The sequence below is a fragment of the Anabrus simplex genome, chromosome 13 (genome assembly GCF_040414725.1).
Source record: "Anabrus simplex isolate iqAnaSimp1 chromosome 13, ASM4041472v1, whole genome shotgun sequence".
Taxonomy (NCBI): Eukaryota; Metazoa; Arthropoda; class Insecta; order Orthoptera; family Tettigoniidae; genus Anabrus; species Anabrus simplex.
This window is the reverse complement of record NC_090277.1, coordinates 39703491-39722291: the sequence shown is the minus strand read 5'-3', so window position 1 is coordinate 39722291 and position 18801 is coordinate 39703491. Positions and strand designations below refer to the sequence as shown.

The 18801-nt window shown below is 43.1% G+C and overlaps 1 protein-coding gene across 1 annotated transcript in view; it reads left to right on the top strand.

Moving 5' to 3' along the window:
• Positions 1-8931: 8931 nt before the first annotated feature.
• Positions 8932-18801, top strand: part of LOC136884800 (prostaglandin E2 receptor EP3 subtype) — a 393559-nt gene continuing 383689 nt past the window's right edge. The window contains exon 1 of the mRNA XM_067157093.2: positions 8932-9414. Coding sequence (XP_067013194.1) covers positions 8932-9414 — 483 coding nt within the window. The remainder of the gene's footprint in view (positions 9415-18801) is intronic.

Sequence of the window (18801 nt, the reverse complement as noted above, 5' to 3'; positions counted from 1 at the left end):
ATTTTAGATAATGACCTATTTTGTTCTTGGTGAGATAACTTTAAATGAAGTTGTAGTTAAACCTTTCATGTATTTACAAGGTTAGAAACGTGGTCGTTTTTAGAAGTGTCGGATCCCTTCCATTTTTCTCTCCGATTAGTGTCATATAGAGGATGGTTGCCTAGTTGTACTTCCTCTTAAAACATTAATCACCACCACCACCACAATCGACGTTAGAACCTATATTTGCCTATATTCGTTTTTTATCTCTAAATCGGTTAAAATGCATGAGTTATTATCAGTTTACCAAAATAAACATGGTATTTTAATTGATGCCTATTAAAATACGTGAAATTGAAGCTGCCAAAAAATATTTTAGAACCTGTTTGGGAGACTATTTTAGTCTGCTGAATAACATTTTCTTTCTTTCTTTCTTTCTTTCTTTCTTTCTTTCTTAACCTGTTTACCCTCCAGGGTTGGTTTTTCCCTCGGACTCAACGAGGGATCCCACCTCTACCGCCTCAAGGGTAGTGTCCTAGAGCGTGAGACTTGGGTCGGGGGATACAACAGGGGAGGATGACCAGTAGCTCTCCCAGGCGGCCTCACCTGCTATGCTGAGCAGGGGCCTTGCAGGGGGCGGGGATTGGAAGGGATAGACAAAGAAGAGGGAAGGAAGCGGCGGTGGCCTCAAGTTAGGTACCATCCCGGCATTTGCCAGGAGGAGAAGTGGGAAACCACGAAAAACTATTTCCAGGATGGCTGAGGTGGGAATCGAACCCACCTCTACTCAGTTGACCTCCCGAGGCTGAGTGAACCCCGTTCCAGTCCTCATACCACTTTTCAAATTTTGTGGCAGAACCGGGAATCGAACCAGGGCCTCTGGGGGTGGCAGCTAATCACACTAACCACTACACCGCAGATGCGGCCTGAATAACATTTTAACACCTAAAATTCCGAGGTCTAATAATCACTATTGCATGTTTCTGTGGTGGTTGGAAGTGTAGTGTGTTGTCTGAATATGAAGAGAAAAGTGTTGAAACAAATAGAAATAATACGTCCCCGAGCCAGAAAAATCAATTAGACACAATTTAAATCCCCGATTCCACCGCGAACCGGATGTGGGGCATTCTGAACAGAATGCTGATTATTCAGCCAAGGACTCGGACAAAATGAAACTATTATCGAGTTTCATTATTTCTATCAATATAAAGATTCAACTTTCGTGGTAGAACAAAGCAGAAATAATGATTTCTTTTCTTTTTTTCTATCAGTTTTAACATGCAACTTCTGTAGTTTCAATCTCGCTACCTGATGTTTAAAGTCGGGCCGCCAGGTGCGCTACTGTCAACATGTCCCTCAGTTTAGTACAGGAGAGTACTGAAGTGTCCAGTATTGTCTATAGTGTATTTGTTAGTACTCGCTATGTGAGGAACACCATGGGATATTACGAGTCCCTGTGATTAGTTACATCTTTGTGAGGAACACCATGGGTTTGCGTTGCCTACGAGTGGCGCCATTTTATAAGAAACATCATAGGTCTGCGTTACCAGCACGACGTACAATACTTGTGAGCAGTACCATAATGTGTGGAACTCCGTGAATCTACACTGCTTTGGATTAGTACCGCTACATGAGAAATAACATGGTTCTACTTTACTAGCGATAAGTACCATTATGAGGGACAGTTGACCTCGATTTTGGACCCCTTTGGTCAACAAGGACTAGTGCTTTAAATTCTAGTCAGTGGATGAATTTTGGACTTTTAAACTGTCATTGCATTTTGTCTCACATCGCACCATTAGGGGCCGACGTCCGACTCGTTGGCTGAACGGTCAGCTTACTGGCCTTCGGTTCAGAGGGTCCCGGGTTCAATTCCCGGCCGGGTCGGGGATTTTAACCTTAGCCTAATTGGTTAATTCCAATGGCACGGGGGCTGGATGTATGTGTTGTCTTCATTATCATTTCATCCTCACCACGACGCGCAGGTCGCCTACGGGAGTCACATAGAAGGACCTGCACCTGGCGAGGAACCCGTCCTAGGATACCCCGGCACTAAAAGCCATACGACATTTCATTTCATTAGGGGCCGATGACCTAGATGGTAGACCCCTTTAAACAAGCATCATCATCAAGAGGCGACCCAGAGGCTCTTAATTGGGACGGTGCTTGGCGACCACGGGGCCCTTAACTGAGTCCTGCCATTGCTTTCACTTTTGCCAGGCTCCTCACTGTACCGGGCGAGTTGGTCGTGTGGTTAGGGGCACGCGGCTCTGAGCTTGCATCTGGGAGATAGTGGGTTCGAATCCCACTTTCGGCAGCCCTAAAGATGGTTCTTCGTGGTTTCCCATTTTCACACCAGGCAAATGATGGGGCTGTACCTTATTTAAGGCCACGGCCGCTTCCTTCCAACTTCCAGGCCTTTCCTATCCCATCGTCGCCATAAGACCTACCTGTGTCGGTGCGACGTAAAGCAACTAGCGAAAAAAAAGCTCCTCACTGTAATATATCAGTAACAATGTTGTTTGCATATGTCCGACTCGTTGTCTGAATGGTCAGCGTACTGGCCTTCGGTTCAGAGAGTCCCGGGTTCGATTCTGGGCCGAATCGGGGATTTTAATCGCTTCTGCTTATTTCTTCTGACTTGAGGACTGGGTATATTTGTCTGTCCCAACACTCTCCTCATCATATTCAGACAACATACCACACTACCAACCACCACAGAAACACGCAATAGTGATTACATCTCTCCATATAGGGTTGACATCAGGAAGGGCATCCGGCCGTAAAACAGGGCCAAATCCACATGTGCGACGCAGTTCGTACTCGCGACCACACAGATGTGGGAAAAAGCGGTAGCAAAAGAAGAAGAATGTTGTTTGCATAACTTCTTTAATGAGACGTAGAGTAAAAAGGACATAAACATAAAAACAGAATATCACCTGGCAACCGCAACTAAGTAACTACATAGGCTACACTACACCCACTTTCATCTATAGCCTATCCCTTGGTCAAATCATCTTCTTTTCCGATCCCGACGGCATTACCTGTAGAGTATTCGAGGCTTACGGAGTCTTTTATTTTCACGCCCTTCGTGGCTCTTGCTTTTCTTTGACCGATATCTTCATTATTTCGAAGTATTTATGGATGGCCATGACATAAATCCATGGCCTGTACAGTTCTCAAGGTACTGTTGTTAGGTAACATGCGTTACACATTTTCTTACCTGGCACTATTTTTCCCCTCTGGTTAGTGTTAACAGAGGATGGTTGCCCAGTTTTACTTCCTCCTAAAACAATAATCACCACCACCAATGTCAACAAATACTTCATTTATCACAGAGAGCTTCTCACTCACATTATGGCTATTTTTATGTTTCATCAATTCTCTTTACCATCGAAATAAATAAAAAGTGTTGGCTAGTTAGTTTGTTGCTTTGTGTCACAAAATATATTCTGTGCGATCTGTTCATTTAATTTATTGAAATGCATCGGTATACACATATTGAATGAGCAGAGATGCCTAAGGCATGTGGAGCATCTTACGGCAAGGAGCACCCTCAGCACCGTATTCCTTGCAATACCCCATTTTCAAGAATGGATTAACGTCTTAGGCCGCTGGTCGGCGGTTGCAGAAATGTCTTCGGTTTAAAGATGGCTATGGCTGGTCCGTGGTCCTACAGCTCTGCGCTCCGACCGGCCAATCGAGCAGAGGGGGGTGTCCACGGCTCTACTTTCGGAGACGGAGAGGGGCTTGTCCTTATTTTCAGCTGTCCTGAGAATGGTTTTCCGTGGTTTTCCATTCTCGTGCACTAATTCCGGGATAGTTCCTAGTATAGGCCAAGGCCGCCAACCCTTTCACCTTCTCCGATACAAATCTCCTGGCCTGAGAGATGGTGTCACTATCTAGGAGGCCCGCCTCCCCCTTCAGGGCAGGAATGAAAACGTTTAATACTAGTTAGGCAGAAAAATATATCGAATCTCCGATACGCAGATGACACTGTATTGATTGCCATGGATGAGGCAGAAATGGCAGAGCTTTAGACCGTGTCAGAACTGAGAGCATCAGTTTGGGTTTGTAGATCAACATGCAAAAGACAAAAATTACTGTATGGTAGTTGATAGTCCCGGTAAGCTGAATGAACTCAGTGCCTTCAGCGAAATGGAAATGGTTTCAGAAATGTTTTACCTGGGTGCCATTATAACTAGTAACAACAGCTGTGAAGTAGAGATCAGGAGAACGATTGCCGTGGCCAAGAACATCATGTCTCAGTTATCTCATATTTGGAAGGATCGCTCCATTTCTGTAAAGCTAAAGATGAGACTAATACAGACACTGGTATTCTCTATCTTCTTCTATGGTGCTAAAAAGTGGACTTTACGAGCTTCAGATTTGAATAAGATCAACTCATTTGAGATGTAGTGCTGGAGAAGAATGCTTCGCATTCCTTGGACAGCATTTCGAACCATCGGATCCATCCTCAAGGAGCTGAACATCAGTACCAGGTTGTCGGCAAAATGTCAACAGAAGATTCTCCAATTCTTTGTTCATATTATATATCGTGGAGAAGGAAGCCTTGAAAAGCACATAATCTTGGGAAACGTGCCTGGAAAGAGGGAGCGTGGCGAACACCTATACGCTGGACATATGGCATAAAACATGCAACAAAGACACCGTTCATACAATAACAGAAGACCGTGGAGGATGGAAACGGGTATAAAGAAATATCTTCGGATATCACGATCCTCAGGATGGCTTTTGCTAATTGCTTTACGTCGCACCGACACAGATAGGTCTTATGGCGACGATGGGACAGGAAAGGCCTAGGAATGGGAAGGAAGCGGCCGTGGCCTTAATTAAGGTACAGCCCCAGCATTTTCCTGGTGTGAATACGGGAAACCACGGAAAACCATCTTCAGTGCTGCCGACAATGGGGTTCGAACACAATATCTCCCGGATGCGAGCTCACCGCTGCACGCCCTTAACCGCACGGCCAACTCGCCCGGTCGTATGGCTTTTAGTGCCGGGAGTGTGCGAGAACAAGTTCGGCTCGCCAGGTGCAGGTCTTTTGATTTGACACCCGTAGGCGACCTGCGCGTCGTGATGAGGATGAAATGATGAAGACGACACGTACACCCAGCCCCCGTGCTAGAGAAATTAACCAATGATGGTTAAAATTCCCGACCCTGCCGGGAATCGAACCCGGGACCCCTGTAACCAAAGGTCAGCACGCTAAACATTTAGCCATGGGGCCGGACACTCCACACCACTACAGGTGTAGGAAGGGGCCCGAAGTATACAGACGAGACACCTCGCGTGGCGCCACCTCCCTCCTCAACAGCAGGCTGCTGTCAACCGGCCTCAAGTCCCCTCCACTCTTGACCCCAGGTAGTTCACGCGTCCGTGGTCCAAAGTCAAACAGACGCAAAAGATGTGGGGACTAGAAGTGGCCAGCAAAGAAAAATAGAATATCTGAAAAGTGGAGTGGCGTGGAAGGTGGTAGGCAGCGGACTGTGTGAAAGTGGCCTTTGAGATGGTGGTGGCCACTTCCAGGTAAAGTAAGTAGTCTCAGAACCGAATCGAACTGTGAGAATATTGAACTTTGAAGATAAGGTTTTGGACAGGTCTGGAAATCATCCGTGAACCAGCACTGGAGTTATTGCCATTTGATGGGCACCAGTCATATGGCTGTATGGAGAGTCTTAAGTGAGTGAGGACAGCATCCATTTCATATCGGAAAAATAAATAAATAAATAAATAAATAAATAAATAAATAAATAAATAAATAAATAACAATCATCAATTCCAACCCTCCGGGCAAGCAACTCAGTGTTGAAATCCTAAGGATATGAGCTACGAATTTAGGCAAATAAAATGTAATAAAGTATGAGCATATAATCTTTATTTATTCGTAAAAATTACAATCCTTTTCTTAATCATTGTTATCCGGTCGATTAAATTAGCATTTTGCCTTTTTCTACCACTACGAGCGCTAATGTAAATCAATGTATTGTTTCACTTAAGCGCCACTACGAGCGCTAATGTGAGTCAATACAGAGTTTCACTTAAGCCCTTATAACGACATTCGGTGTGGACTTTTTCAAAAAAATTTAAAACGCCTGAGGGCACTGAACCAAGGAAAGAATTATGTAAATTAGTTATTTTGGTTAAGATTTGAATCTAACAAAGAAAACGAGCGAAGTTTGTTTCTTTGCTCATTTTCTTTAGAGCTGAACTTTGAAGATAAGGTTTTGGACAGATCTGAAAGTCATCCGTGAACTAGCACTGGAGTTATTGCCATTTGATGGGCACCAGTCATATGGCTGTATGGAGAGTCTTAAGTGACTGAGGGCAGCATCCACTTCATATCGGAAAAAATAATAATCCGTAATATAATACATTTTAGGCTGCTTTTCCGGAACTGCACTTAGGCCGGAAGTGATTTTTCGATGTTGTTTTAAAGTTTGATAGAGCTATTCAAGACTTACAATTTGAAACTTTTTCGGGCCATTTAGCCCTTCAACTTTCGGCACAATTGAGGAAAATGCTTAATTTTACGTTTATCGTAGTATGAGAAACCCTACTTTTTCTGCTAAGATATGTTTTCAATATTAAAATGTTAACCTAAATTTACTTTCGGGAAAATGAGATGATCGTAAGCATGTCTTTAATCAAATGTGTGACGCGATGTTACCAAGCAATCGTGCAGGCTGTGATGTGAAGTACTGATGGATGGCCATGATATGCAGATCCATGGCCTGTGCAGCTCTCAAGGTACGGTTACTAGGTAACATCGCATCACACATTTTCTTTCATCAGACTGTTTTCTTACACAAATTTTCGGATGAAGCCCAGCTCTAAGACATTTATATATGTCAAAAGTACAAATACTAATCCTAAGAGACAACAATTTACTGAATGGTATTTACATACCGTTAATAAGGAGCCTGCATTTGCTAGACGCATATTATGGACAGACGAGGCATATTTCTCAATATATGGCAGTTACAATACACACAACAGTCACACTTTGAATCCTAAAGCTCCTGAGAATATCCGCAAACAATGGCAATTTTCTGTGAATATATGGGTTGGGTTTGTTGATTACTAACTAATGGGTCCATCTGTTATGCCTGCGCGATTGAATGAACATGTCTATAGCATTTATCCCTGCAGAAATCCTTCCGGGGCTCCTTGCAGATGTCCCGACAAATATTCGGCGAAACGTGATCTTTCACCACGTCGGTACACCCGCATATTTCGGCTTAACTTGTCGATATTATTTTAATGTAAATTTTCCCAATCGTTGGTTACGACGAGAAGGTCCTGTTGCTTGGCCGGCACGTTTGCCGGATATGACTCCAGCTTTTGCGGTTTTTGTTTTGTTTATGAAACACCCATCGACACAGCAGAAGAATTAGTTGCCAGAATTATTGTTGTTTTTGACGATCTTAGTTACCGACCACAGATATTTCGTTCAATCATACGCCGTTATACTTTGTGTGTCAACAATGGTGGTCATGATTTTGAACGCTTCCCATAGTTTGCTGAGCTCAGTGGCTCACACGGTCGAGGCGCTGTCTTTCTGACCCCAGCTTGGCAGGTTTGATCTTGGCTCAGTCCCGCGGTATTTGAACGTCCTCAAATACGTCAGCCTCGTGTCGGTAGATTTATTGGCTCGTGAAAGAACTCCTGCGGGACTAAATTCCGGCACCTCGGCGTCTCCGAATGCCGTAAAAGCAGTTAGTGGGACGTACAGCCAATAACATTATTATTAGTTCCTATAGTTTGCCAATACCGGGCGAGTTGGCCGTGCGGTTAGGGGCGCGCACCTGTCAGCTTGCATTCGGAAGACAGTGGGTTTAAACCCCACTGTTGGAAGCTCTGAAGATGGTTTTCCGTGGTTTTCCGTTTTCACACCAGGCAAATGGTGGGGCTGTACCTTAATTAAGGCTCCATCCACTTCCTTCCCACTCTTAGCCTTTTCCTATCCCATCTTCGCCATAAGACCTATCTGTGTCAGTGCGACGTAAAGCAAATTAAAAAAAAAATGTTTGTCAATATCATTTTCTTAATCTGGTATTAGATAAAAAAATTGCTGTGCAACTATAGAAAAGAAATAAAATAACTTTCGAAGTTGACATCCTTCATAGCATTTCCAGACTTTCTTAATTTATTAAGAAAAAATATCTATTTTCATGTTCTCTATAACATCAGAAAATTAGGAATAGTTTTCTAATACATCCTGTAGAGTTTTCTTTTTTATCTTCTCTCTTCTCAAGGTTCGACTCTATTTCTTAAACGCTGTATATATAATATTATTCACTGTGTGATAGAATAAGTAATCTGTTTACTAATATTAGGAACTATCACTCCTTTTTGTTGTACATTCGTCCAGAATCTTTCAAAGAAATGAATTAATAACTTTTTCTTCTTCTTTTTACAGGTTTCTCGACAGTAGTACAAGAAGAATAGGGATATATCTCCTGGGATATTGCGAAATATTGAAATAAACGAAAGGAGAATAGTATTCGAGTGTTTACAAAATCACCCACTGTTTTATTCTTAAAGCATTATGGTCGTTGATTCTGAAGAAAACAAGACGATTGCATAGGCCAGAATCTGTTTTTTTAATACTTTCCTGACTCACGTCAAGGTTTACAAATACGTTGTCAGTGAACTGGGGAAGAAACTGACTGCATTGGTGATATATCTTTCCGTGTTACGAAAGACTCATTTGTTTAAAATTATATAATTGGAGAGCTGTATTTTATTTTGACCCTTTTCTTAAAATAAAACTCATGCAATCTGTTCATTTTCCATATAATTGGTTTGGTCTCCGTAATTTGTTTATTTCCTCATCAGCTGTTTTGATGTTGATGAGTAAAATAATTCCTAGACCAAGTTGAGGGCAGTGAATTTTAACTCAGTGTCTTAGCTGACTTCTTTCTCACGATGCCTGAGCAGTTTTCAGATATAGTAGACTTGAATTCGACGTGGGAAGGTAATTGGACTCGGGAGGACAATTTGCTGATTTGGGAGGGTAATATCACTTACGAACACAAACCACCCAGAGAAGTCCTGCCTCCCCAGAGCTACATGAGTCTAGTTCTTCAGATTGTTATCACTGGTAGTTATGTGATAGGTGTGATCGGGAACTTCCTGGCGCTGCTCATCTTGTACAGACCAAGGAGACAGCGCAACCGCAAGCACGCGCTCATGTTGAGGTGTCTCGCCTGTAATGACTTAGTGGCGCTGCTGGGGATGTTGGTACTCATGTACGTCGCCATATTAATTCCGAAACATCTCCTCAACAACTACGCGCTGTGTGTGGCTCGAGTGTTGTGGCGTATCTTCGGCCTCAGCTCTGGATGTGTAGCTGCCGTCATGGCTGTCGAGAGATGGTTAGCACTAACCCATCCATTCCTCTACCAGAAGGTAAGACACACTAACATTTGATCTTTTATTGGGAACAACCGTATTTACACGAATAATACCCGCCACCGAATAATCCCCGCACCCTAACTTTAGGAAGTCGCATTTTGGAAAAAATGCTAACATTGACTCAAATAAAACCCGCACCCCAATTTCGTGCATCAATTTTTTAAAACAATATACGGGGATTATTCGCGTAAATGCGGTACGGTATTTAAAGTTATCAAGTGTTGCATGTGACTTCAGTCGCTGAACAGTTTTTGGCCCTTCAGCTGTAGTCATATTATAAGAAGCGTCCTTACAATCATTGCCAATAAATCTCGATCCATCCAAGAAGGCGCAGTTGGTAAAAGTTCAGAACCATTATACCAGGCGGCTCGCGAGCGCCGTACTTTATACTTATAAATGTCCCGCATGCACTAGTGATGAATGGGATATCAACTAAGTGTTTTTCACAGGGGCACTACTGCCAGCAGGTAGGTTACGTCAGAATATGAAGAGATAACAACCGGACGATTGATCGCAGCATGTTTCTCAGCGCTACCCGTCTAACGCAACCCCTTGCATTAGTAAACCTCGTTTTCGACCGCATAGTACTAGGCTGGTCTATGCTGTCTGCATATCGTCAATGTGTAGTTTCTTCAGCAACGACGAATACGCAGACATCATTTTAATGTATGGAGAATCTGGTCGGAATGCAGCCGAAGCTCGCAGACGGTATGTTCAGGACTTTCCAAACAGGGTCTGCCTTCTACACACGTATTTTTCCGAACAGTATTAGTTTTCGTTTCATAAAAACAACTCTTTTATAGAGTGGAATGTCTAAACTTGTATAAATTAATATGTTATTAAGTTTTCTTTTGTGCATCTTTGGCGTATTTAAAAATGCAGCCTGTTACGGAATGTGTTCAGTAAAATGACTGCTATTTGTTCCACAACATCCAAAATACAGCACGCTGTAGCGCTCCCCCGAAAACGAGTGACTAAGCATCCCATGCATCACTAGTGCATGCGGGTCAATTGTAAATAGTAAGTACGGCGCTCGCGAGTCACCTGGTATAATTTTTAACTGGTTGTAATTAACTTACATCTAAAAATGTTGAATTCTTGAAACTGTTTGAAAACTATGGTAACCTAGAATTAACCTCAATGGAAAGGTCCGGCTTCCTGGCTCCTTTCGAACATACTAGAATCGGAGACACGTCGCTAGTAGCGATGCTTGCTGCAGAACTTGCAAATTTGCCTCCGAATTCGTATCATCACGCAAGTTTTACGAAGGATGACGGAAGATTTAATGACCATACAATATAGATTTTTACATGTGATTGTTAAAATGTGAGCTATTTTCTCTTTGCTATCTTTAAGATCAAATACAACATTACTTCTTATTTATTCCAATTTCTTCTGCCACTGGAAAGGACAAAGAATATAATTTTCAATAAAAAAGAAATTTTAATTTATATGCTGAACTGTTTGATCAATTAAAATTTTCTCCTAGTTATTAATAATTTAACAATATAAATGATTCCGCAGAATTTGTACTGAACTTACCCGTTCTTGCACTGAAATTCCTTCTCTAAATTGCTTATAAATCGAAAGTAATTTTCAGAAATTTAGGAATATCCTTGGAATAGATCCACAGCTGACGATTACTAACAAAGAAGCCCTTTCATCTGTAAATGTCCGATCGGATTGAGATTTGGTAAATGACTTGGGTAAGAATGTTTTATTCAGCAATATCAAAATTAGATGCCCAGTCGTATATTTAGTACCGGTTTTAAGGTATCAAAATTTGCTCATGTGAGCACCGCATAGACAGGAGTAGGGGTGGGAAGCAGGTAGAGTCGGTGAGGCGTGGCTGGCCAGTTCTTCTGCCACGCTCTTACTCTTTCTCTCTGGCCTCGGCTTCCGGCAGCTCAGTCCTGTCTCTGCGGTGCTCACATGAGCAAACTTTGACACCCCAAAACGGGTACTAAATATATGATTGGACATTGTAGTATGACTGAATAACACACTCCTTCTGAAGTCGTTGTACCAGATCTCAATCAGATCGGAGGTTACAGATGAAAGGGCTTCCTTGAAAGCCAAAGAGAGAGACTTTCTCCAATGCGTATTGATTTTTCACATATTCTGCTGTCCGTTCATGTATCTTTTTCCTCTCACAGTCAACTTTCTGTGGCTCTTCAGAGTCTGTTTCAAATCGTATGGTGGGATCGATGATGAAACCTGACTTGTCGACTTGTTGTCGATTACAGTAATGTCCATTCTTCTTGTACTCCTGGTTGTCAGCACTGCAGTGAACTTCCTAAAAAACGTCGCAATTCTTTTCTGAAAGAGAAGCTTCTGTCTTGCTCCTAATTCGATGATGGTGAGCGTTCACCGAGCGGACAAGGTTCTGTACCCATAATATTAAGAGAAGAGTTTTGACAGATAGAGCTAGAGGGAGAAGCAACTGTAGTGCCATTGCACGGTGTTGCCAAATTCTTGCATTCTTTTCTCCTTCCCCTCGCTTCTGGCTCACTTGTTCCTTCGTTCAGTTGTACGTAACTCAGAAGTGAGAGGTTTGTCAACTCCAAGCAACACGAGCCGGCACCATGGCAACCCCAGTGGGTCCGCTCACGTTTCCATGGCAACCAAAACCCATACTCCCTTCTCCCCACACAGGGAGGCAGCGGGTTCCGACCGTCGATGACCCTTACTGGACCGACATTGTCTTGTAGTTTGATTGTATCTCTCCATTCAGAACTGCTGATTCCTCTTCTAGTTTTCAGCCATCTGTTAGCGAAGGAATAGTCTTCATAAGGAGTGAATCTTTTACCATGTGTTCGTAGGTGATACCAAATTTTAAATTCCTCTCTTTTTAAACGCCGGTCCCGTAGTGTAGGAGTAGTGTGCCTGCCTCAAACCCGGAGGCCCCGGGTTTGATTCCAGGCCAGGTCAGGGATTTTTCTCTCGACCTGAGGGCTGGTTCGAGGTTCACTCAGTCTACGTGATTAGATTTGAGGAGTTAACTGACGGTGAGATGGCGGCCCCGGTTTCGGAAGTCCAGAATAACGGCCGAGAGGATGCGTCGTGCTGACCACACGGCCTCTTGTAATCTGAAGGCCTTCGGGCTGAGCAGCAGTCGCTTGGCAGGCCAAAGCCCTTTCAAGGGCGTTAAGTAGCGAGGGGTTTGGTTTGGTTTGGTTCTCTTCTTAAATGTCCCTGTAAGTGAACAATTTTTTTAGATATCATGGACTCTCGATCATCTATACGTAGTTCTTTCAAACATTTCAATCTGTCAGCATGTAAATCTATGGTGGAATTAATGTATTCATTACGAGATAGTTGAATGTTTCGATTATCGGTTATTTCTTTATTCATCCTTTAGCGTGTGGCATTAAAGATCACTGGCATGCAACAACAAAAAGAATGCTAGGAAGATACTTCTAAATTGTGTATACATTGCACAGGCTCGGGGGTAACAACCAAAAGCTCCTAGAAATTTCCATGATAGGTAGACTTGGAACGTTCGTCGACAATATGTTTAATGGTTTGTCGGGGAAATCAGTCTCTCTCTCTCTCTCTCTCTCTCTCTACCGCGCAACAGGTTGGAAGATCTACCGCGGTTAGTTCTAACCCTGTTTATCATCAACCACGTTCCGCGAGACAAAAACAGAGTATTAAGGTTTAACACTGCCTCTGAGAAAGCCGCGCAATTGTGTTGGAGATTTATTAAGCCATTCCTGCCTCCAGGCAAGATTGATATGGAAGTTAGTATCTGCCAATTCCTTACTGGAGGATGTCTATAACGGATGCTGTTTACTTCGATGCCTTCAATATCCTCATGGATAAGCAGATTAGTGTTGGCAATTATCTTTTTATACTACCTTATGAAGCATGCTTTGTGAGTTTGTGTCTCTTGAATGAGAGTTGAGACCTTGCACACAACTGTTTTTCTGTCGTTGTTCTCGACCGCAATATGTGATTCGTGTATGGTCGGTTGTCGCCATTACCATGTACTGCAATGGGAAGAATGCTTCCCCTTTTTCAGACGAACGCTTTCTCGACCACACGTGAAGCACTGTCGCCAGCTCTAGCCAAATCCGTCCACCGACCACAGCCCGACTGCATAGCTTTCCTTTTCACACGGGCGACATGTCAGCCACATCGTGACGACAAGTTCCCGCTGGCAGTTATCATGATATCATATGGCCATCCTCGTCAAAGTATCTGTCCTTGAAATAGTTGGTCCATTTTCCTGTAGTAGCTCGAGTAAAGAATTTTTAGACATTATGAAGAACTGGAAACACTTTTCCGGACGATTGCGAAGTTCGTGATGTAAAAAATGAAGCTGCTCAAAATGTAGCCGGAATTCTACAATGGGATGTAACCACATTCTTCGCGTTTTTCTCCGTCTTTTTCTTCGTCGCCGCATAAGCAGAAGTAGTACAGCCTCCTCTTCAGTTCCAATTGCCGAACGAAATTACTCCATACGCGGTGAAGCTGGCTGGCCATATTTTGACGCTGGTATAGCGACAAAATATGGTCTTAGTGAACTAGAGAAATGGTCGGGCCGGCGACAATGAAGCGTATTTTTGTAGTCGACAACGACGACAGGAAAACGACTGTGTGTAAGGAGGAAGGTGGGGGAGGTCGAGGTAACGGTGAAAATCCCTTCGACTATGGAATGCTGGAACTCACATTGAACCGTTCGTCACAAAATCTATCTGAGAAGTGAGAGGTTTGGCAACTCCAGGCAGATGGCAGGTAAATCACCATGGCTACGGCCGTGAGTTCGCCCACGTTTTGATGGCAACCATGCCCCACCTTCCTTCTCCCCAGTCAGTCAGGCAGTTGACGAACCCTCCGTTCGCTAAAACTTCATTACGGGAGACCCCATTGAGTTTTTAAACGAAAGTGGTCCGAAAACAGGAATTTAGGTATCCCCGGCTGAAAGTTAAGTTGTTCCTTGGGGTGCATAGTAATATATTTTTTTGAAGGGCTGTTTCTAAATGTCCTGCTGAGGCATTTAAAAATCTCTCCGAAAAGCCACGCCCACTTCCTGGATGAATACCATCGTAATTGCACTGTATTTCATATTCCGCTTTTGAATTTTCGCCGATTTCAGGAATATTGGTCTTTGCTTCAAACGTGTACAGTGTCCATAGATTTGTGCACAGAGGAAGATCAGAAATAGTCAAATTACTCGTTCGCTGTCATGGATGGCAAATCGTCTTCGAACAGAATATGTCCACCGTACGTTTAGTTTGCGTTTACAGAGGAATATTTGAAGCTTCAAAGTTCAGCTTAGGTTCAGCATCTTAGATTTATTTTTACTATGTTCTTTTTGTTTACAATTTGTTTTGTATCGCACCAACACAGATAGGTCTCAAGGCGACGAAGGGATAGTAAAGGGGTAGGAGTGGGAAGGAAGCGGCCGTGGCCTCAATTAAGGTACAGTTCCAGCATTTGCCTGGTGTGAAAATGAGAAACCACGGAAAAGCATCTTCAGGGCTGCTGACAGTGGGGCTCGAACTCACTATTTCCCGGATGCAAGCTCACAGCTGCGCGCTCCTAACCGCACGGCCAACTCGCCCGGTAAGTCTTAGATTTACCAATAATTCTTAAAATTACCTCAATAAACATATAAACAGATTAAGTGAATACTATTAGGTCGGTGGATGCAGAATGGGTCTCGGCCCACAGATGGCCACGGCTGGTTCGTGGTCCAACAGTTCTGCACTCCGACTGGGCAACCGAGCAGAGGAGGGTTGGGCACGGCTCTAGCGTGACTCTACGCCTCTGCATTCGGAAGACGGGATAGGGCTGGACCTCATGGCTGGCCCTAAGCGTCGGCTGTCCTAAGAATGGTTTTTCATGCTCCTGCACTAAACTTACTATTATTATTAGTGTAAAATGGCCCTCCATAGGCTGTATCTAATAATTAATTTTAAAAATAAAATAAATAAATAAGGGGAATGCCAGAACAGTTCCTGGTATAGGTCACGGCCGCCAACCCCCTCATCTTCTCCGAGCATTCCTTCCCCGTAACAAATCTCCCGGTCGGAGAGACGTCGTTACCGTTTCAGGGGCCCGCCTCCCCCTTCAGGGGAGGAATGAAAACAGTTTAGTTATAGTAGAATACTATTATAAGCTTTCAACGTTCAAACATCGATCATTACTGCCTAGTGGCCATTAGTGTCCGGCTCACTGCCTATATGGTTAACTTGCTGGCCTTTGGTCACAGGGGTCCTGGGTTCGATTCCCGACAGGGTCGGGAATTTTAACTATCATTGGTTAATTTCGCTGTCACGGGGGCTGGGTGAATGTCTCGTCTTCATAATCATATCATCTTCATCACGACGCGCAGGTCGCCTACGGGTGTCAAATCAAAAGACCTCCATCTGGCGAGCCGAACTTGTCCTCGGATACTCCCAGCGCTAAAAGCCATACGCCATTTCATTTCAGTGAAAATTGGTGCGTATTTTTATCTATAAGGTCTTAGTAATAAGAGTAGAATGTTAAAAACTGTTGCTGAGGAGAGGAAAAAGGCCATGAGGGAAGAAATATTTGGTGCTGGGAAGTTCTGATGCAGCTACTGTAATTTTATACAAAATGAGATTTTTATAAAAACTTCATTTTTCGGTATTCAAAGTCTTGTTTATGGAAGAGTTTTGATGTTGAAAACATTTCTAAGCAAAGTAAGGTTCCCCATACCACGAAAAACGTAAAATTAAGCAATTTCCTCCATTGTGCCGAAAGTTGAAGGGCTAAAGGGCCTGCAAAGGTTTCAAATTGTGAGTTTTGGATAGCTCTATCAAACTTAAAAATACAAATTAATAATCACTTTCGGCCTAAATGCAGCTCCGTAAAACAGCTCACATTCGTTTGTTTCTTTACTCGTTCTCTTTTTGATTCATATCCTGGCCAAATTAACATATTTACATAACTCTTTCTGTAGGTAATGTGTTCCTTGGATTAATACCCTCACCCATATTTTGATTTTTAGAAAATGACCGCACCGAATCTAGTTATAAGGACTTAAGTGAAACTCTGCATTGACTCACATTAGCGCTCGTAGTGGTGCTTAAGTGAAACTCTGCATTGACTCACATTAGCGCTAGTAGTGGTGCTTAAGTGAAACTCTGCATTGACCCACATTAGCTTTCCTAGTGGTGCTTAAGTGAAACTCTGCATTGACTCACATTAGCCCTCGTTATGGTGCTTACGTGAAAAACTGCATTGACTCATATTAGCGCTCGTAGTGGTGCTTAAGTGAAACTCTGCATTGACTCACATTAGCGCTCGTAGTGGTGCTTAAGTGAAACAATGCATTGACTCACATTAGCGCTCGTAGTGGTGCTTAAGTGAAACTCTGCATTGACTCACATCAGCGCTCGTAGTGGTGCTTAAGTGAAACAATGCATTGACACACATTAGTGGTCGTAGTTGTAGAAAAAGGCAAACTGCTAATCTAATCGACTGGAAAACGATGATTAAGAAAAGGATTGTAATTGTTAGGAATAATTAAAGAATATATTCTCATACTTTAATTATATTTTCTTTACCTAAAATTTGTAGCTCATATTCCTAGGATGTTTCCAACAATCCGTTGCTTGTCTGAAGGGCGAGAACTGTGGATTTTTGTCTGATTGTCGGACCAGGGCGCGTGAGTGCTATGGAAGGTGATATTCTTCGGGTCACTTGTACTGCACTAGCATTTCTGCCCAGTGAAAAAACAAACAAACAAAAAAACAAAAAAACAACACCACCTCACTCATCTTGTCTAGTACGCCTCATTTTGGCAAATACATTGGTTTCTGTGGTTTCTTATAATATTTAGTCGCGATGTTTGAGGATATAACCAACATCCGCGTTGTTAACTTTTTTTGCTAGTGGTTTTACGTCGCACCGACACAGACAGGTCTTATGGCGACGATGGGATAGGAAAGGGCTAGGGGTGGGAAAGATGCGGCCGTAGCCTTAATTAATGTACAGCCCAAGCATTTGCCTGGTGTGAAAATGGGAAACCACGGAAAACCATCTTCAGGGCTGCCGACAGTGGGATTCGAACCCACCATCGCCCGGATGCAAGATCACACCTGCGCGCCCCTAACCGCACGGCCAACTCGCCCGGTCGTTGTTAACCTAACATACTGACAGTGTCGATAAATAAGGAAGATGGTTTTCTGTGGTTTCCCACTTTTACACCAGGCAAATGCTGGGGCTGTACCTTAATTAACGCCGAGGCCGCTTCCTTCCCACTCCTAGGCATTTGCTATCCCGTCGTCGCTATAAGACCTATATGTGTCGGTGCGACGTAAAACAAACTGTAAAGAAAAAAAAATAAGTAGGGAGGAGACTGCTATCACCACATGGCATCAAAGACTACTTGTTTCTAATCCTATAACTTACGAACAACTTCCTTTAGTATTTTTCTGATAAATTATCAGGTCATCTCTATCTGGCCATGCTGGTGTTCGTTAATTAACAGCAGTGAAGTAAGTGTCTTGAGAGCATCGATAAATCATAAGCACAACATACAGTTAACATGGAGACGCCCTTGAGATCCAAGACTCTGACTGATGGTTGGATTGTAGGACGACAAGGATTCTCGTAACGGAACTACGCACCCTGTGACAGAGAGAAATGGTCACGAGCCACCTCGGCTTATGGCTTCCGTAGAACAATGTTACAGAACTCCGGTGAACTCTCCACGAGCGCTGTATTTGAAGTGCGTTGCAGGAACAATGGCAAAGGGAACTACAATTTACAGGGGGATTATGTGCAGCAGAGAGCAATAGCTGGCTCCACTTTTGTAAAACAAACAGCCTCTGATACTTCATATTCATATATTTACAAATCATTCCGGTCAGTGCCCTTTCTAGTGTAGTGGGACTTCCTCTGGCTTCCTAGACTGGAGAGAGCTTTTGCTGGAACAAACCTTGGGTTAACAATTGGAGAAAGGGAATTAACGCATAAAGTACCACCACTAAAGCGAATCTAGGCCATTATACAATCAATTTTCCTTATTTTCAAGGCAAAAGGAACCAGCCAACGAAATGTAGGCATACAAATTTGTTGCCCAGTGTTATCTCCTTGTAACTTGAAAATGTTGTTGAACCTTCTCTGGGTTTGATGTTAAACATGAATTTAGTTTGAACTTTCTAGAAACTTTAAACCCTATTAACTAACCCTCTTTGGAAAACAGTGTTTCGCAGTGGATACAAAAAATACTTACACATGACTCCTAATGCTTGTTTTGCTTCTGAGCACTGATTTCGAATGCGCTAGCTCGGCCTCCCCGGGCCGTTTTGGGAATTTTATAATTGATATGAGAATTTGAGGGTATCCTGCCTTGTAACCAAGTTTTAAGTCTCTAAAGTGACCGGAATTCATTCATTAATT